The sequence below is a fragment of the Psammomys obesus genome, unplaced genomic scaffold, assembly GCF_907164565.1.
Source record: "Psammomys obesus unplaced genomic scaffold, mPsaObe1.curated_primary_1811, whole genome shotgun sequence".
Taxonomy (NCBI): domain Eukaryota; kingdom Metazoa; phylum Chordata; class Mammalia; order Rodentia; family Muridae; genus Psammomys; species Psammomys obesus.
Genome location: NW_026596125.1, coordinates 16,456,681 through 16,476,601, shown reverse-complemented (window position 1 = coordinate 16,476,601; position 19,921 = coordinate 16,456,681). Strand labels below are relative to the sequence as shown.

The 19,921-nt window shown below is 52.5% G+C and overlaps 2 protein-coding genes across 2 annotated transcripts in view; both read right to left on the bottom strand.

Annotated features, from left to right (window-relative positions):
• Vwa2 (von Willebrand factor A domain containing 2) overlaps window positions 1-4,499 on the bottom strand; it is a 26,116-nt gene extending 21,617 nt beyond the window's left edge. The window contains 2 exon segments of the mRNA XM_055591759.1: window positions 2,961-3,094; window positions 4,397-4,499. Coding sequence (XP_055447734.1) covers window positions 2,961-3,094; window positions 4,397-4,499 — 237 coding nt within the window.
• Window positions 4,500-19,515: 15,016 nt separating this feature from the next.
• Tdrd1 (tudor domain containing 1) overlaps window positions 19,516-19,921 on the bottom strand; it is a 37,089-nt gene continuing 36,683 nt past the window's right edge. Inside the window, exon 25 of the mRNA XM_055591618.1 lies at window positions 19,516-19,557. The gene's annotated coding sequence lies outside the window, so the exon portion shown is untranslated. The remainder of the gene's footprint in view (window positions 19,558-19,921) is intronic.

Genomic DNA, 19,921 nt, shown 5'->3' with positions numbered 1-19,921 from the left:
TGTGTGTGTGTGTGTGTGTGTGTGTGTGTGTGTGTGTGTGTGTGTGTGTATGCTTGTGTGTTTGTTTGTGTGGAAGCCTGAAGAGGCTGGAGGTCAACCTTGACTGTTGTTTCTCCGTGTTTTGCAAAAGGGTCTTATTTCAGCCTGGGCTCACTAACCAGCTAGTGTGGCTGGTCATCGGCCTGGGGAGGGGGTGGGGTCCCTGGGATTACAAGTGCATAGCGCCACATGCAGGTTTGGGGAACAGAACTCAGTCCTCCTCTCATGGAGGACAAGTGCTGCTACCTGTTTTATCACCTGAACCACCTCCCCCAGCCCCTGCTCTCAGGTTGCTCTTGGGTTAAACCCAAGTCGCTCTCCCCAAGCAGTCAGGATCCACGCTCACATGCTCACACTCTCACAAGAATAGGTCTGTCACACATAGGAGTTTTCTGGGCACCCATCACCCTGGCTCTCTGGTATGATCGCCGTCCTAGAATTCCATAAGTTTTTTCATTATGGTTTGAACCTGAGTGTGTTTCAGGTTCACATTAGGCATGCTCAGTCCTCAGCTTGTGGTGCTGTTCTAAAGGCTGCAGAGGTCTGGCTCCCCGAGGGGGTTCTGGCTGGGGGAAGCGGGTCATGCAGGCAGGCTCTGCCCTGGCTGCAGCCTGCTCTCTCTCCTCCAGGGTCTGCACTGTGGAAACAGCCACGCTGTGCCACGCTGCCTCACACCCTCACTGCCAGAGAGGCCACCGCTTTCACAGCCAGGCCTTCCCCCATGATGGGCTAAAATTTCCCTGAAACCACGAGCCACAGCAACCTTTCCTGCCTGCTGGTCACAGTGACATAAAAGCAATCAACATACACACACCCGGAGCTGCAGTGGCGGACTCCTGGCAGCTTTCTCACTGTCCCCAGGTCATTCCATGTCCCCACCCTCCACTGCCAAAGACAGCCATGCGCTGGCATGATAGCAGGGGAGGGTGTCTGTGCCGTTACAGCATCCTGGCCCAGAGGCTAACCACGGGGAGAGACAGATGGGGCAGCAGGCAAGTCATGAGCTCTGGCCCCCACTGGCCCTGTCTGAGTCTCCATGACGCTCAGACACCACTTCACTCCTCTTCTGCAGAGCATGGGGTTGAGGATGTGCGTGTCAGGACCAGTGAGCTGGGTAAAGGTGCTTTCTGATGAGCCTGATGACCCAGAACCACAGGGTGGAAGGAGAAAACTGGCTCCCAGGAGCTGCTCTCTGGCCACACACAAAAGCATGCACACACACACACACGCAGTGAATATAAAAAACAGCTCAAAACTATAATTCACATCATGTTTCTTATGTCTCCCAAGTTGATACCCTTAGGTCTCCAGGACATGCTAGGCGGATGCCAAGGTCTGCATGCCTGGTCCTTGTACCTCTTCTTCCAGGAATGGCTATGGGGGAGTTTACTGTTAAAGCAAGGCTTTGTTTGCAGGAAAGGGGAGACCCAGTAGGTGTCTGTGTGGCCCCTGTAGGCTGACAGCACGCTGACACCATGCTCATAACCTCTGAGCTAACCCTGTCTGGACTTAATGAGGGGCACTGTGAGAGTGTCCAGGTCCCCGACCACCTACACTCTAGGGCAGTGAGCTCACACTTGAGTGCAAATGACGGCCTTTCTCCAGACAACCTGGCCCTCATGACAGGGCTTGCTTGTTCCTAAATCCTCCAGCTGTTACAGGATTAAGCCAGGAATGCTACCTCGGAGAGCCACTTCCTTCTCAGCCTGTGACTGGTCTCTAATTCAAGTAATTATGGCTTCTCCTTTTATTGCATTTTTGGGTGGGTTTACATGGTTGAAAATCCAGAAAGTACACATAGACAGACTCGTCTGGATTGTCTGACATCTTTTGTGCTGACAAGTAGCCCTGTGGGGATGTTTAGGGGTGGGCTGTTGGGTTGGAGGCTGCAAGCCTGTTACTGTGTCAGATAAGTTGGGGTACATCGTGGAAGTGGAAGCTTGGCATTCCTATCTTCCAAAGTGCATACCTGGGAACCTTCATTTCTTAGAGCTGGGCCCACGGAGCGTGTCACTGAGCCTCCAAGTTTCTGTCCAGCTGGAGACAGTGTTGAGGTCAGCCTCATAGTCAGGGAGGCCGAGGGCCAGCTGTAGCTCCCTGTCTGAGGGCTGTGTTTTTTACTCATGCTGTTGGGGTGTTTAAAACTGCCCCAACAAGAGGCAACAGGAACAAGAGCCACAGTTACCCTACTCTGCCTTTTGTGAGGCCAGAAGGACAAGGCGTAAAGGTGATCTCTGAATTCTCTCAGACAAGATCTTTTCAAGTGAGCAGAGAGGACAGACCCGTGATCCACACTAAGATTTGGGTCTGCTCAGTGTGCATTCTGGTTTCCAAGGAGCCAGGGATGAAGTTTTAGTTGTTGAGAGAGAAGACTTCCGTAGCTTTAAATCCACCTCAACGATAGGCCACCCACAGAGCCTCTGAGATGACTGAGGCACTTTAAACCCAACCTCGCTTCACAGCCAGAAACTAGACCCGTCCCTTCCCAGCCAGCCCGAACCCGGATGAGGGGTCTTCTCCAGTAGTGTGACTGGGCAGGGGACTTCCGTGTGGCTTAGTCTGCCGATTTGGTGCCCTCCTAGGTGGTCTGCCAGCTCCACAAGCAGAGAGGGGTGCTCTGCCAACCTCTGCACACACACACACACACGCGCGCACACAGTGGGGGAACTAGCAGGAAGGGCAGTGCAGAAAGATTTCGCTGTGTGCTGAAAGGAAGCTGACCTACCCGAGCAAGCAAAACCAAGTTGGAAGAAGGGCGCACATAACTGCCTTGTCTGACCCTCGAGCCAGCGTCAATCCCACCACACCTCGGTCTGCGCCTCAGTCCTGACATCCCACAGCCAGGTGAGTCTTTCTTCCTCTTAAAGCAGAGATCCTGTCACTTGAAACCTGGGACGCCAGCAGAGACGAGTCTAACTCACCCTGCCGGGGCTGATGTCCAGAGCATCACAGACAGCCTCGGCAAAGTGCTTGGATCTCTCGAAGCTCCCCCTCCCGATGCTGTGAGAGCCGTCCAACAGAAACAGGACGTCGGCCGCTGCGGAGCACCACATCACTAGAGACAGGAGCAGATGCAGGGTTAGACTCTGGCTTCCACCGCATAGACTTTGATAAGGGCCTGCTTGGAAGCACCTTTTCAGCCATACTACATGAGTCCGGTAAGAGGGGCTTCTGACCTGGGCATGGTCCTAGCCTTTGAGGGTCACTGTCTTAACTGTGTGCCCTGACATGTGCAGCTGAGTGACCTAGTGGTTCCAGCAGCGGCACTGACCGTGCCTTCCTTGGCATGTACCTTCCTTGGGGTTTTTACTGCTGTGACAAAACACCACGACCACAAGCAACATGGGCAGGAAAGGGTTTATTTGGCTAACACTTCTGTATCACAGTTTGTCACTGAAGGCAGCTGGGGCACCAACTCAAGCCTGGACCTGGAGGCAGGAGCTGAGGCAGAGGCCATGGGGGTGCTGCTCACTGGCTTGCGCGTCATGGCCTGCTCTGCCTGCTTCTTAGACAACACAGGAGCACAGCCCAGAGGTGGCCCCCGCAGTGGGCGGGGCCCTCTCACTAAGGAGGAAGAGGCTGAAGGCCTGCCTACAGCCAGGGCCTATGGAGGCCTTTCCTCAGCTGGGGCCCCTCCTCTAACCAGATGACTCCAGCCTGTGTCAGGCTGACCTAAATTAGCCGACACACATGTATCCGACACACCCATCTGCTGAGTCCTTCTGGCTCCCCACCTATTTCACTTGTTTGACTGTCTTCTGGAGACCTCCTCTACCGTACGAGTCACTATTTACAGTGCATAATTAATGTTTTTAGCGGTGTGCGGAGGGAGTCCTTCACCACCACACTCAACGGTAGAACGTTTTCTTCGCCTCAGGGAAGTCTCCACTTTCATTGTTGCCACCTAGCTCTCGACTCCAATTCTAAGGAGGTTTGTACTTCTGTGTGTGTGGCGGGGGCGTATGCTGGTATACGTGTGGGCATGTGCAGGTAGCAAGACAGCAAGTTCCTCCAGCATCCCCCCCCACCTCCATGTGCATATCACGCCACATACACTCACTCACACACCTAAGTATGCGCACACATACAAAACAGTGAATAGACAAATAACTGCAATAAAATTTAACTTAAAGTTTGGTAACAAGAGGTTGTTTTTGTTGTTGCTGCTTGTAATTATCACTATTTTAATTAAGGAGAGTCACTCAGTGGAAGTCACGAAAAGTACTGAATGGAGAAAATGACCGGCCACGTCGTGAGAGGAAGTCAGGACCACAGTGGAGACTCTCAGGGAGAGCATGGCTCCCCTGGTCCACGGGGCACTGAGTAGCCGTGTGGAAGAGGCGCGAACTGGACTTACATTTGCTGGCCACTGCGATCTTCCCAATGGTCTCCCTGCTCACATGCACTTCCTGAAGGGCGACGGTCGGGGACACTGGGAGAGAAAAGACGGAAGCGATCATGACACAGTAGGGAGGGAGGGGTCTTCACTCTCCACTAGGTGACCTAAGTGAACAGGAAGCAAAGCAGAAGGCAGAAATGTAGAGAAGCGCAAGGCTGGGGTGCAGCTCAGTAGCAGAGCACAGTGACCAAGTGGGATGCTCTGGGGCTAACACCTAGCTCACACCTCTAAGTATCACACGGACAGCGTTTAACTATCTTGCAAGTCTATAAAGTAACTTTGTTATTTATATTTGAGTGTTTTGTGTGTGTGTGTCTGGGGGGGGGGGCCCTAACACCAGATGGTTATGGAAAGACTGCTCCTGAGGGCTTCTGTCCTTGATCACAACTGTGTCCCCTTGGTTATGGCTCTTTGCTGTGTGTATCCAGGTGCATTCCTGCGAGGTCCCCAATCTGCTGCCGGGGACCATCACCATCGTAAAGCTTAAAATTCACAGAAGAGACAAATCCACAGAAAAGTGCCAGGGTGGACGTTCAAAGGGTACCAGAATGCTTAGATGACTAAATTCCAAACGTAACTCTAACTGAGGAAGGACTTAACTAGGAAACTTCTATGCAATGGGGATACTATAAAGTGATACCAGCTTTCCAGAAAACAATCTGGCCAGGTGAATCAGGAATCATAAAAATGGCTTGACACTGTAGTATTGTAACTGAAAGAAAATCAGAAGGGAAAACATGGTAGAGGGAGGAAAATGTGGCTAAGACCCTCTCCTTCAACATTCTTTGTGTTAGAGAAGGGCCACAGATAGGTAACGGACAGACAGGAATATGCGAGAAAACACTGATATATTTACACCCAATACGGTTTGTAAACATAACGTAATCAAGAGCTAAACTGTGTGAGGGGGGCACCTTAGTTTTTGTGCTTTTTCATATTCAGTTAAATTATAATGTTACATGAGCAGTTTTAGGAATAATTTTTAAAGACTTTGGATCTGAGGGTAGAGCTTAGTGGTAGAATGCTTGGGTGCTAACCACAAGGTTGCAAGGTCAATTTCCAGCACCCCAAATTTAAGTAAAAATAAGAAATGAACTTTGAAGGTAGGGCAACATGCCAGAGGGACCCCAGGATTGCTGAGGGGTGACCTGACCTGAAAACAAGAGGGAGGGCACCCAGGGAGCTATTTTGAAAAGCTAGCTCCTCCTTGCAAGTTCAAAGCAGGGGCATCTAGTTGCAGAAGTCCACATGGAGCTGCCGGGTCCATGCAACACAAGTTGCAACACATGCAGAGGAAGAAGCCCAGGGGCAGGTGAGCACACAGAGCAGTGAGGAGCTGCTGGGATGGGACACAGCGGGGAGCCAGGTGCCAGGAGGAAACCCATTTCAAGGCAGACAGTCACAGAGCACACTGGGCTCGGGAGGAACCCCGGTGCGGTGTTGCTGGTCAGCCTGTTCACGTGGCTGGGCCCGCCACCTTCCCAGCTCCTGTGCACACTCAGGCTGCAGCAGACACTCCCTGCTCTGCTCTCCCTTCCTTAGTGTGTCAGCAAACACTCCCTGCTTCCCACTGCTATGCTGGTGAAGCACCGAGCTCCACAGTCCCAAGCTATGGTGTAGCGGGTCTGGGCTTGCTTCACTGCCCTGGAGACATCGAGGCCTGCCAACTCTCAGAGACTGCTGCAGCTCATCCCAGAATCCCATGGGGACCTCAGCTCGCTGGAAACTCCTGAGCACAGGAACATGCCCGTGTTCATGCTCACGGAGCTCCGCTCTCCACCTCCATTCCGTAGACACTGAAGTTTTGAAACAAGTCTATGAGTTGCTGACAAAGAGCCCAGCAGCCAAAGGCTCTCCACAATCACCCAACAAAATGCAGAAGTACTATTCACTGCTAAAGACTGAGCAGAGGCCCCAAACCCAGCTGCCTGAGACAGGAAAACCGGGGGGATCCAGGCCCTGAGGACAACTGCTAAACATGGCACCCAGGTCATGCTGCCCTTGGTGTCACGTGCTGAAGAGTTAGAGCAGGTTCCAGGACTAGGGGAGCCCATCTTCAGCCTGGGCAGCACACTCGGCGCCCTCTGCAAACCAATGTGTGATACCACAGAACAGGGCAGGGCTATTTGCTTTAGCTGCTTCTAACCGAGTGGGGGTCTCTTCTGAAGACCAAGGTTTCCCAACTGCACTCTCCTGGTGGGTGACGATGCACAGACGATGCTGACAGCCATGGGTAATCGCTCACTCACAGATAGGAGAGGCCAGGCTTTGGCAGAGAGCTCTCTACATGTCTCCCGAGAGGACCCATAATCATGGAGCCAGATAGGAGGCCTGGCTGTCAGTTCTTGCCACACTACCAAATCTGGGTCACCCTGGGTCAGCGATGCGGCCTCTCTGGACCCCAGGGCTTCATCTGTACAGAGTGTGGGACAAATCGAGTATGTGGCAGGTGGGTCAGGACCACAGAGGGGATGCACCATCATGCGACGGAGCAGAACTCAGGCTGGGCTCCTGACCAGAAACCTTTGCTCCTCGAGCGGGTTCAGTACATGCTGGCCCCTAGGCCATGGGGACAGTGAGACTGTATACCTGAGGAGCACCCCAGGCCAGGCTTGCACAGCCGAGCAACCAGTGCATTTGTTCTTATTTCTGAGGCGATCCTCCTCAGAAGCCCTGGTCCTCCCGCTATATATGTTCACCCTTCAAAGAGGCTAGGGCTTAGGCAGGCCAAGATGAGAGGGTAATGGAAGGGAGCTCTGATCCTCTGTTTCAGTCGGCATCCAGAGCACAAGGTCTGCTTCAAGGCACAGAGATTACAGAGTGCTGAGTAAAAGTAAGTCTACAGAGTCCTTCCCATGGAAACCATCAGCTGTCCAAAAGTCACCGAAGTAAACTCAGACCTGTGTCCGGCACTACAGGGCGCAGCTTCTACGGGGCGTCCAACAGGGACATGGGAGCCAGCGGAGCAGTGCTGGGCACTAAAGGATGGGTAGGAGTTCACCCAAGTGACAGTGGCAGGATGGTGGCAAGTGCTCTCAGTAGAGTGGCCACAGGATTCAGAACCTCTGTGAAGGAGGATACTCATCTCAGAGGACTCTTGGGATGAGGCCAAACCCCTAAGAGACACAGAAAGTCACTTAGAAGCTTTAGGTAGGGGCCCGGCAGCAGCCAGATGTGGCCAGATTTGTACACTGAAAAGGCTGCAATCTGGAGCATGGCACAGGGGAGGGGCACAGGTAAACACCAGCGGATCACTGGGAGGCAACTGCAGAAATGCAAGCGGAAGGGGCTGGGGCCTCAGCGCCGGAGGCCGCCATGGGATGGAGAATCTATAAAAGCTAAAATCAGGGCCAGACCGGGGAGGTGGCCCAGTGGGTGGTGTGTGCGCATGCCAGCGTGAGGACCCGAGCTCTCGCCCCCAGCGCCCACACCGACACTGGAGCAGCTGTGAGCGCCCGCACTCCAGCCCTGCCGGTGCACACAGGACAATCCCGGCCTCACTGGCAGCCTGCCTGGCTGAGAGGCTGAGCTGTGGGTTCAGAAGACCTCACCCCAGAAACTAAAGTGGAGGGTGACAGCGGAAGAGCCCTGACACAGCCTCTGGCTTCGGCACTTACTCACACAGGCGAGGGCACGCCTCCGCTCCACACACACACAGAGCAGGTTTAAGCCAGAGGGGCTAGAGACTGGCCAACCCTCAGGATTTACAGCCCATCGAGAGACACCTTACCTCTGGAGAACAGGAGAATGCAGATGGCTGGCAGAAGCGGGAACGGAGGCATGATGTTAGACCTACGGGAAAAGAAAGCGGGCGTCGGTGCAGCCCTGCCACCAGACGCGCCCAGGAACAGCACACCCGAGGCATGGTCCCTGCAGCCTGGAGAAGACAAGCCCCCAAACCATGAAGGCTTTCCCCAAACACTCTAATTTTAATCAGCCATCTGATGCATTTCCTGCCCAAAGGTTCCCCAGTCTTGGCCCTGCAGGGTCCCAACAAGCCATCTTTAAAAGCAACTCCTTCCTCCAGAAGTGAACAAGGTGAAGGCTGGAATTGAACACTGTCATTTTCTGAATCCTCCAGCAAGTCAGTAACCTTCCTCCAGTTACTGAGGTCGTGTCCAAAGAGCGGAAATGTGCTAGTCTGTTTTCTGTTGCTGAGGGTAAAACACCGTGACCAAGAGCAACTTGGGGAAGAAAGGACTTATCTGGCATCCATCACTAGGGGAAACCAGCAGGAATCTAGAGGCAGGAACCAAAGGTGCCCACTGGCTTGCTCAGCCTCCTTTTGTGTACAACCTAGGAAGGGCCACCTGCCTAGGGATGCCACCACCCACAGTAGGACGGGCCTCCTACATCGACCATTAATCAGTGAAATGCCCTAAGCACTTGCCCACAGGCCAATATGATGGAGACATTTTGTCAACTGAGGCTCCTTCTTCCCGGACGATTCTAGCTGTGTCAAGTTGACAAAAACCTGCACACACAGCGTTGCCAGAACAGAAGCAGCGGGAGACTCCCAGGTGCCATCGAAGGGAGAAAGGTGGCTGGGTGGTGCTCATTCTGCTGGGAGGGACTTGCACTATCCCGGATGCCTGCTCTCAGCTCGCACTTTCCTGCATGCCCTAGACTGGACGTGGGACAAGTCCCACCTGCCGGTGGGCGGTGGGCGGGTCAGGTGGAGGAGGCAGTGAGATGACAGGCGTGTGGGACTCACTTCCCGATGCTGTCTGTCTCACTCCTTAGCTTCCCAGGAGCCATTCCCAGAGCCATTCCCGGTTTGCAGACTCTGACCCTGGAAGGCGCGTGTGCAGAAGCCAGAGGCTCGAACCTGCACGCCACATCGACTGATAGTTCCTAAAACCATATTCCCAGCCGGCCGTGAGGACGGGGACACCAGGGAACACAGGCACACCACAGGACTAACCTTGTCCTAGTGTGCCTCTGCTTGCCCAGCCAGGCTTCTTCAGAACCCCACCTCTCTGCTCATTAAAACAAGATTTACTTTGGCCTTCTGCAAATGGACCTGCATGGAAAACGGCTCCCCCAGATGCCAGTCACATGGTGCTAGCTTGATAATCCCCCAGCGTCTCACACCTGTCCCCCCCCCGCCCCCGCTTTCTCACAGCCCACACTGAAACTGTCCCGTGATCTGCTGGGAGCCAAATGCTTAGGACGGAACGGTGTCTCGGTCTTGGGGGAAGACCCATACTTTGAGCTACGTAGGAAGAAAGTCACATGCTCAATGGGGAACAAAGCACCATAATGCCACCTGCAGAGGATGGGAGGCGCCTTCTGGGACAGCTTTGTGTCCACACCCTCAGTGAACGTTTCTCTACCTTGATAAAAGGCGGGAGTGTGGTTCCCACTCTGCAAGCTGTTCTGAGCACTCCAGACTCTTCCCACCAAATCTTCACAAACATTCAATTTAACGCATCTCATCACATACCAAAACATTCTTACGACATCAACTCAACATCAAACAACTGCTCCATGTCAAGAAGGAAAATGAATGGGATCCAACTGTATTGCCCTAGCTGCCCTTGAACTCCTGGGCAGTGTGCTCCAGCCTGAGCAACTACCACGTTTTACCTAGGGATTTTTTTTTTTTTTTAATAAAGATAAAAGTAAAAGCCAACAGCTACTATTGCCCAGCACATATTTTTCACAGGCTGCCGCCAGGCTCCAGATATCGGCATCTTCTCTCCTAACGCCCCCAGACACCTAATGAGGGCAGATCATCCCATACAGACACGGCCACAGTACCCGGCCAGGCAGTGGGGCTAGATCCGCCTCCGACCCTTGGGATTCTGGGAAGACTCGAGGAGAATGCTGAGCAAGGGAGACAGATCTGCACAGGAGGCCCAATAAGGGCATGGTGGCAGAAGTTGGAGACCCAGAAAAAGGCTATGAACTATGGGGAGGGACAGAGAAGAAATCGTAATTACACACTTGTCACCCTGATCCAGTCCTCTGGTGTCTTTTTTCCAGCTAGCACCTTTCTTCAGTTCCTATACTGGAGCTCATGGTGAGATCTCCAGGGCCCTCTGCCTTCCTGTTGATGGCCTGCAAGCCAGAGGCAGGCCCACCTTGCCAAGCCCTTTCCATTACAGAACACCTTGCTCACTGCCGCCTTTCCTCTGTTCCATCACCTACGCTCGCCACACACATTATTCCAGGCGGCTCACAGATGGGCTTGGGAGCCGAGCTCTGATCTGCCCACCTGACTGCTATCCCTCTGCAGCAGCTGCAGCAGGCAAGGTCTGTTGCTAAATCATTCCACTGTCCACAGACTATGAATCACATTTCTCAGACACAGCCAGGAACAAAAGCCACCGGGCAGGGTGTGTGTGTGTGGGGGGGGTGTTTTTAAAGAATGTCTCGGAGGGCAGCTTTGCGGGGCAGTGCCCATCTTTCCCCCACCATCAGATATGGAGAGTGCAGGAAAGGGGGCCCACTTCTACCTTATTAGAAAATAAACTCCTTCCACAAATATTAGAGTGGCCCTTGTAAGCCTTCCCCAATCTACAGGATGGAAACCCAAGTCCTTTGTAACAGCCAGTGTGTGAACAGGAAGACTGAAACCAGAGGTCATCGCCAGCCCAGCCGGAGGCTCCTTGCTGCCTGTACTGTAACAATCGTCTTCCTTGTCTTTCACATATAATATCCTGCTCAGGCTCAGAGACTCAAAACAAGGGACAACTTCTTTTCCTAGTTTGATGTGCCAGAGAGAGCCCTCTGCCCTCCCCCTTCTCCGCTCTCTTCACCTGTCTGTCTATCTGTCTTAGACAGGGTATTGCTATGTTGCCTAAGCTGGGCAGGAACTGCTAAGACTCAAATGATCCCCCTGCTTCAGCTCCTGTATCGACAGACACACCTGGTCGGGGAAAGCAGGCCAAGGCTTCCTAGGAAAGGCCACACCCTCAAGGAGAGCCAGCAAACCTGAAGAGTTTGGAAGTCAGCATGAAGGGATGACAGTATGTGTGTCTCTCTATGCAGTCCCCAGAAGACTGGGGCTCACAGAAGCTCCCGTTGCTCCACACTGCTAAGACCTTTGAGGACACAGCAGAGATTGGGCTCACTTGGCTGACGACATTTGAGTCTGTTCTACACTGTCCAGGAATCAGGCTCTCTGTGACAAAGAGCTGTGAACCCTGGGGAGCATGGACTGGAGGGACGGCACGCAGGATATTAAGTGTGCAGATGGATTCCAGCCCAACTCTGCTCCCAGCAGCTGGGGGCCCAGCAAGCAGCAATCTTCATGTCTTGGTTCTTTCATTGGTAGAATGGTTACTTAGGGTCAACACAAGAAAAACCTTGCTGAGAGGAAGAAGTTCATTTTCTGCCTGACGTTGAAAGATCTTTACACTAAGCTCACCAATTTCATTCAGTGACATTCAGTCCCATACGGTTGGTATTGCCATATCCATCCTCACAGAGGAGGAAACAGAACCGAGAAGGTAGGACCTAAGGCCACAGAGCTAGCAAACTGCATGCCTGGCATCCAGCCCAGGTCCTTAGCCATGTCAATGTGGGTGCAATAGCTCGGTGGAGCAGGAGCAAGAGTAAGCCAACAAGAGACCCCAGCATGAGGCTTTCTGGTAAATTCTTTCACCTCAGCCTCTCAGCTCTTCTCTCTATAATGGGGGTGACACTAGCCACCTCTTTGTCTGCGGAGGTTGGCAGAACGCCACAGAACCCCAGTGCAAAGGCCCCCTGGGCAAAGGCAACCTCTCCTAATTACAGATGAGAGGAGCCTGGTTAACTACCATTACTAACTATTACTAATGGTTAACTACCATTACTAACACCAGAAGAGGAGGACTTAAGAAAAGTTGGAGAGTGGACCGCATGAGATGGAGTAAGGGTGTGGCGAGGCTGTTCCAAGATGAAGAGGCCAACTGAGGCAGACTTCGGATGTATTCAGCTATTCCAGAAGCAGGGTCCGGGCGCCCGGACACACCGAACCCTCCTACACCCTTGTGTAGGTGACACAATGGACACTCTAACACAGTCTCACTGGGGAAAAAAACGTTTTTAATCGACGATTCTATCACAGTCCTCCTGAGCTTCGCACACACCCGCTTCATCAGATGCTTCAACTGCCTACAATGCACACTCAAGACCTAGCCTATTGGTGCTCATCCAGGAGGGCCATGAGATCACCAGGGACCTCAGCCTGTCCCTCCCGCAGCTCCCTGCCAGCTGTGTGTAGCTCTCCAGCTGCACGTGGTCGGGGCACTGGACAGCATGGAAAGCTTACACCAGGGTGACCCCATCTGCACAGCTGTAGGGCAGGAGCTGGGTCGAGACTTCATTTGGAAGCAAGCCTGCAAAGTCGGAGTCTGGGGGAATCAGGCTTTGGCATGTTCCTGGTACACTCTCCGGATGAACTGGCTTTTGTTTGCATCTCCCAATGAAAAGTTCATTCAGCACCTCCCAATTATAATCATTTTTTTTTTTTTTTTTTTTTTTTGCCATGGTGCATAGTATGAAAGTTTGAAACCCACCGCTCTGACGCACTTGATGCTACTGTTGTCGCTCCCACTAGCACAAACATAGGACATTTCCTTTATCCAAGTGCCAAGTGTTCGGCATCTGCCCTGGGCCCGGGATTTCCAGGTGCCAGACGGAAAATGGAAATGCTCCACAGCTGCAGGAGACGCAGGAGGTAAGAGTATAGCTAACAAAGGCCTTCTACTTTAACCAAGCACTCAGCCCCACTGTCATGGCTGCCAACTAAGGAAGCCCTTCTCACGAAGCTCTTTATAAAGGCAGGAGTGGAAGCCTCAGCGTGCACTGGTAAAGGAAGAAGCCCGCCTGAAAGGTCATTCACAGACTCAACCGCGCAGACCAATGGTGGCCAAGGGGCTCGAGGAGGCAGAAATGAAAAGGCAACAGTAGCAAACATTTGTCCAAACATCTAGAATGTGCTAAAGCCAGTGTGAGGCCTGGGCTCTGGAATGGGGGACTCAGCACTGTGACAAATGGCCCACTGTGGCAGGAGGCACACGCAAAGTCTTTGTAGCTCTGCTCAGTTTTTTTGTAAACTTAAAACTATAAAAAAAAAAAAAAAAAAAAAAAAAAAAAAAAAAAAAAAAAAAAAAAACTAGCTCTCAAGTTTCCCCGTCCACGGAAACACGCACCTCTGGCTGGCGGGTTCCAAAGCATGCTGAAGGCAGGGGTGGGGCAATGGTTTAACTTGAACCCTGGGCGGTAGACCCACCCGGCAATCGGTGAGAAATCCCTCCTTGCTGTATTTTAAGGCACACTGGGATGGTGGAGGTCCCTGGGATTTGCCCGAGACTCCAGTCTGGGAGGTTCTTCGCCCCCAGAAGGAAGCTGTGAGCTGGATGACCACCTCTCTGACTCTCCGTTGACCTTTCCCGTTTCTTTCTCAAAAAAGAACATTTCTGAGCAAAGCAGACCATGAGGTTTTAGGACTGAATCTACAAACATTCAGAAGGGTCTCAGGTTTATGTAATCAAGGAAGTTTATAGTGGGGTGTCATGGTACTCACAATTATTAACTCTCCTTTCTGCGCAGTCGCGGCTGAGAAGTCCAGGCTGACCTAGGCGGTGCTGCAAGCAAAGGTAGGGGAAGTACCACCGTCCCCTTTCTTCGGTCTGGCGTCTGGTGCCCAGACCTTTAAATCACGGGTTTTCAATGTGCTGAGACCCTCCTACTAAAAGTGTCCCAGCCAGCCAAGGGTCTGGTCCCCGGCAAGCTGCTTTAGAAAGGCAGGAGCCAGGCCGACCCAGGTGAGGGCAGCTGAAGACAAGTCTCTCCCACACGCACGCACGTGTGTGTGCTCTGCGGAAAGCGAATCCTCGCCCTTCCCTCGCTCCCAGGGCAGCGAGCCTCCCACGAGTTCTGCCTGAAGCAACTTCTCTGAAAAGACGAGGCTGCCTGGAAACCCGCGTGGGAACGCTGCAGCACCTCCGTGCCTAGGACGCAGAGTGGAACACATTCCCAAAGCTTTTATTCAAAACTACGGCCGCTTCTGCGGCTCCCAGGGAAGGAGTCCCCGGGACTGCGCCAGACAGCTCGGGTTTCTCCGACCACAGTCCACCTGAGTCAGCACCCCTTACCTGGTGCGGCGCCGGGTGCGCGGTCCGGGGGCGACCTTCCCGGCAGGCCTCTCAGGTGCGCTCAGACAAAGCGAACAAAGCGGGCGGCGCTCGACTCCGCGCGGCAGGTAGGGGCGGCGGGCGCGGGACCGGGACCCGCTCGCTCTCTCGGTGGAGGTGCGCCTGCCCCGCCCCGCCCCGCCCTTCGCCCCGCCCCGCCCCGCCCCGCCCTTCCTCCCGCTCGCCGCGAGTCCTGGGGCTCCCACCCGCGGAACCCTGCGAGCCGGGCGCTGGCTGCGCTCGGGCCACGCGGCGCACCTGCGGGTCTCTCCCCGCGGAGGATCCCGCCGTGAGGGCGGCGCCACCGCTGCTCCCGGAACGGCCCTCGCCCCTCGCGCGGAAAGGTTGACTTTGGCGTCGTTTTTCACTGGTCACGGCTTCCACCTTTGGCCAGCCCTCCTGTTCTTACTGCCGTTGGGGGATTACTGGTCAGCATTCTTTTTAGAGTGCCTGGTGTGTAACTGAAGCGTCGCAGAATGAAATGGTGTGCCTCTGGCAGGGACTCTGTGCACATAAGCGCGATCATTTTCATACTGCGCCAAAACCGCATGTTGTACGCTCAGTGGCAAAGTTTAAAGAATAGAACAGGAGCTCAGCTGCGGACAGCTGCAAAGCGCGTCACTTCCTCCTACGAAACTTGGTTCGCTCTACCGAGCTAACGTGAACGTCCGCACCTGTGCTGAAAATCTGCCGTTTGGGCACTGCAATACCGCCCTGCATGTACCCATTTGCTGCTAGATTACAGCCTTGTGGGGCTGCCCAGTTCTATCTGGAAGCTAAGGGTTAGGGTTACAAGAGAGACAGAGACAGAGAGCGCGTGCACTTTTTTCCTCCCTCTGTATGGGTTCTGAAGACCGAAATCACTCCAGCAAGCTTGAAGTGCCTTTACCGAGTGCCTTTACCCACGAGGCTATCTCCTTGACCAAAGAATTTAAAAACAAAACATTAGCCAACTGCCTTCCAGGAAGCTGGTCTCTTCCCTATTTTCTGCGTCCTTCCCCACTATTCCTGTAAATGTCAACCTGGCGGGTAAATAACAAACTGTGTTTTCACACATTTTAAAAACATTTGTTGCATTTCATTCTGTAGTCTAAGCTGGGTTTTGACTCCTGTCAGACAGCTTACAGGGAACCTGGCTCCCAGGCAGCTTGGGTGTGGCAAACTTCCCTGGAGAGGGAGAGAAGTTTTATTTTCTGTCTGCACTCAGTTCATCCCTTCCATTGGCGTTTACTGGAGCACTGACCGGTAAAATCGGGAACACTCCTAGATAGCATGTGCGTGCCCCACAGACGTGGTTATGGCGGGGGAACTTGCCTCCCAAGTATGAAAGTGACAGGGGATGTCTGCCCCAGTGCCAGTGTTTTTTCTGAGAAATGGGGGCACATGTGGAATTTTAAATGTTTTACTGGCAATAAAAGGACAAAAACAGGTGACCTCCATCTTGATAGTATTAACCCACAGATCCCAAGTTATTTCAAACATGTAACCAATGCACACTCTACTAAGCCTAAGAGGAGCACCCGTGGTGGTGGGCCATGCTGCTCCAGCCGGTAGCCCTTAGCAAGTCAGCTCTGACACCCTCCCATCAGCATCTGCTGCGCTTCTGTGCCAGCAGGCTCACACCACGGAAAAGCTGTGTTCCAACTCTGGGCCTTCCTAACATTTTACCTACGTGGGGTTTCTTCACATTTCACCTCATGACTAAAACCTCAATGTAGGGACGTAGCCTGCCATCCCAAACACGCTCAGGGAAGGTGGTGAGGGCAGCAGTGTGGCCCAGAGGCTCTCAGGACTGAGCAGTGGTATGCGGAGCGCAGTGGAGGTGGCTAAGCCAGGCCGAGGCCTCCAGCATAGCTCAGCAGCTGCTCACAGCCCTTCAAGATGCATGAGTCATTCATCCTGCAGAGCATTACCCAAGGTCCCCACTCTGCTCAGAGCTCAGGGCTCAGGGCTGTGCCTTGTCTTTTTGGCCCCAATGCTTGGTTACTTACACAGAGTAACTTGGGTTTCTGTTTTCTTCTCAAGAGAGGGTTTCTCTGCAGCCCTGGTTGTCCTGGAACTCGGTCTGAAGACCAGGCTGCCCTGGAACTTAGAGCCTCCTGCCTCTGCCTCGTGAGTGCTGAGACTAAGTGTATGTACCACACTGCCCGGATGGGTAACTGCTCTTTTAAAGTTCTCAAATTGTCCTGCAGTGTTTCTGTGCGCGCATGCGCACACACACAGATGAGGACTTCAGCACTCCTGAGACACAAGTGTGGTGGAATGACCATGGCTTTGGAGCTGGCGTGTCAGCAGGCCTTAACCATTTCTGTTGGTTTTGTAATGCAGAAAATATGCTTTCTCTTAGATCTCCTGGCCTGTAGACAATGATGTCAGGATTTCTCACTGGATATAGCCTCACCCTAAGTCTTCACCTCCATCATGAAAGCATACTTGAAAGGGAAGAGAGGCAAAGCCAGGCACCTGCAGACCAGCAAATGTGTGCGCCCTTGTCCCACTGAGCAGCTACCATGTGGGGCAAGGGATGGAGGATCAAGCAACCGACCAGGAAACAAAGGGAGCTCATGAGCACTGCGCCTCACCTTCAAACGATGCCAAAAGTTTTAAAACTTTGTGGTGGCAACAGCGCTCCCCCTCTGGTAAGAGCTGCCCAGAGAGTGAGGCTCCTAAGCGCTTGTCCCTATCATGGAGGCCCCAGGCCCCTCACCAAGGTCTTAGTGCCTGAGCCAAGCCATGTTCGGGTGTGCAAGGTGATGATCCAGGTAATGGAGACTGCAACAGCCAGGTCCTGGCAGCGTGGTAGGAACAGCTGGCCAATTAGTGCTGAGGAGTGTGGCAGGCTCAAATCTTTACCTTCATACAAACTTGAGTCAAAAGTCACACAGCACACTTCTCTCCGTTTCTGCCCCTGCAGTCACCACCACAACCTCCCTGGCTTGACAGGCAGCCCTGAGGCACACTGCAGACGAGCCCCCTTTGTTTCCTGGAGGACCTTCCCTGAAATCTTGATGTTCACACAGTCTCTGTCCAGGAAGTCCGCTGGTGGCTGACACATAGTCTCAGCTTTAGTGCATGCGGCCAGAGCCTAACTGGACACCCAGAGGGCAGCCGAAGCCCGAGAGCTGGCCCCGACGGCTTTGCACAGCCATAAAGTGTCTGTCACAATGCCAGGCCCCAGCTGGAGTTCAGGAAATATTTGGGGAATAAAAGAAATCGCTGACACATTAAAAGGGGTCAGAAACAAAACTCAGCGCTGTTGTTTACTAAGGCAAGCAGGAGGCATCGGCGTGTACCACTGCCTGCCCGTGAGCCTGGGTCCAGGGAACAATTACCCCTGTGTGAACAAGCTGACCCTCCAAGTTCGAAATGCAATTAGTTTCTAGTCAAGTATCCAGGGCCACGTGGACTCTCAAGCAATGAAATCTGACTAGGGACACCGGACTCTTCAAGAGTTGCCTGGCTTCTCAGGATGCAGAGGCCATCTTGCCACACCACGCTGCCACGTGCATTTTCACGCTGGGGTTGCAGCGTATGTGAGAGGAGGAGGGAGGGCAAAGGGCAGCAGTAAGCACAGAAGGGCCCAATGCAGACAAGTGACTTTACTGGACAAATCAGAACAAACTTGTTAAGTAAGCATAGGCACTTCAACATTCAAGCGACTTTCTACAGAAAGGAAGTCTGCCTAACAGAAGAGCTGACAACCATCGCCAGCAAAATACAAAAGGAAAACAGTGAACAAAATCCCAGCGACATCAGTGTTTTACTTGAGTTGGCAGTATCGTCTCAGGGGGCCACAGTCCTGGGACTATCACAACAGAATCTGGGCTGCCAGGAAGGCAGCTGCCTCACGAGTTTGCACATGGCCGAGTTTAGGGCAATCTGTGACCACGTGCTGTGACAAAATAAACATGCTTTCAGTTTTTAAATTGATGACTGAATTTGTGCCTGAGAAAATAGAAATTATTTCTAGCGAACAAGTGTGGATGGCCACAGACTAGGCAGACAACCCCAGAGGGCATTGTGGAGGGACACCCAGCATCCTCCCAGTGCTCTGGGAGCTCCTGACGCACTCTATGATCCCAGCACAGACAAGTGAAGCAGTGTGTGTTCCCGGAGCCAAGCAGGGGAGGGCTCGCAGCCCAGAAGCAAAGGAGCCAAACAGCATTGGGGAAGGCGGCAGACATCAGGGAGCATCTCATCAACAAATGGCAGGCAGGCCCGTGGCACATGCCTGTGATCCCAGCACTCAAGGAGGCAGAGGCAGGCGGAGCTCTGTGAGTTTGAGCCCAGACTGGTCTACAAAGGGAGGACTACACAGAGAAACCCTTTCTCGAAAAACCAAAATAAAAAAAAAAAAATGTATGAAATGTACAGACAATGCTAAAGCCCACCTATCTATCAACTAGACCTTCCCAGCGCCACCACCAGCTTTATTTTCTTCAACACTTTCAAGTAGAGAGAGATGCGGGAGCTGACTCTGTGAGAGTGCTCGCCTAGACATGCGAGGCTCTAGCTTCCATACTCAGTGAGGCAAATACAGAGAGAGAGAGAGAGAGAGAGAGAGAGAGAGAGACAGACAGACAGAGACTCTTAGTAGAAGGCACCTTGCACCCCCCTTCCTACCCTTCTCCTAAATTCTGTGTCTTGATGCTGTTTGGGGCTCTTTGTATGAGAAAGCATCTAACTATGAGGTTAGGCTTGAACTTGAGGTCTTCCTGCCTCAGTCTCCTCATGGCTGGGATTACAGGTAAGCACCATCATGCCTGGCTAGTACACCAATCTCCTATGTAAGATTCATGAATTTCCTGTGAAGAACTGGGGGTGGGCAAGCAAACCAACAGAACAAAGTTAAGCAAGTCCAGGTGGAGAGAGCAAGGTCGCTAAGGAAAAGGAACAAGGAGTCCCAGCAAGCAGAGCACAGATCCAGTTCTTTCCCAAGCCTCGCCTTGGTTGTTGCCTTCCTCCCAAGCACTTATTTCTGAGATACCGCTTCTGAAAGAGAAAAACCAACCATCATTACACAAAAATATTATATAAAAATCACTATGGTTCTTAATTTCAGGTTTAAGTACAAGCAAACCAAATACCTTAACTGGAACTATACATTTACATTATATCTGTCAGATAAAACATGAAACATCTCCGTAAGTTTAATTTTTATTGATATTAACATTAACCAGAGCTAATTATACTCTCCACAAATATAAAATGTAGCTCTTTGTACTCTTCTCCAAAAGTAAGAAATTTTATATGAATTTACTTAATTATCCCTTTAAGAAACATATAGCACTCCTCTTGAAAAAATTTGTAATTCAGTAACATCTTTGGTATGTAGTTATATAATAATAATTTTTAG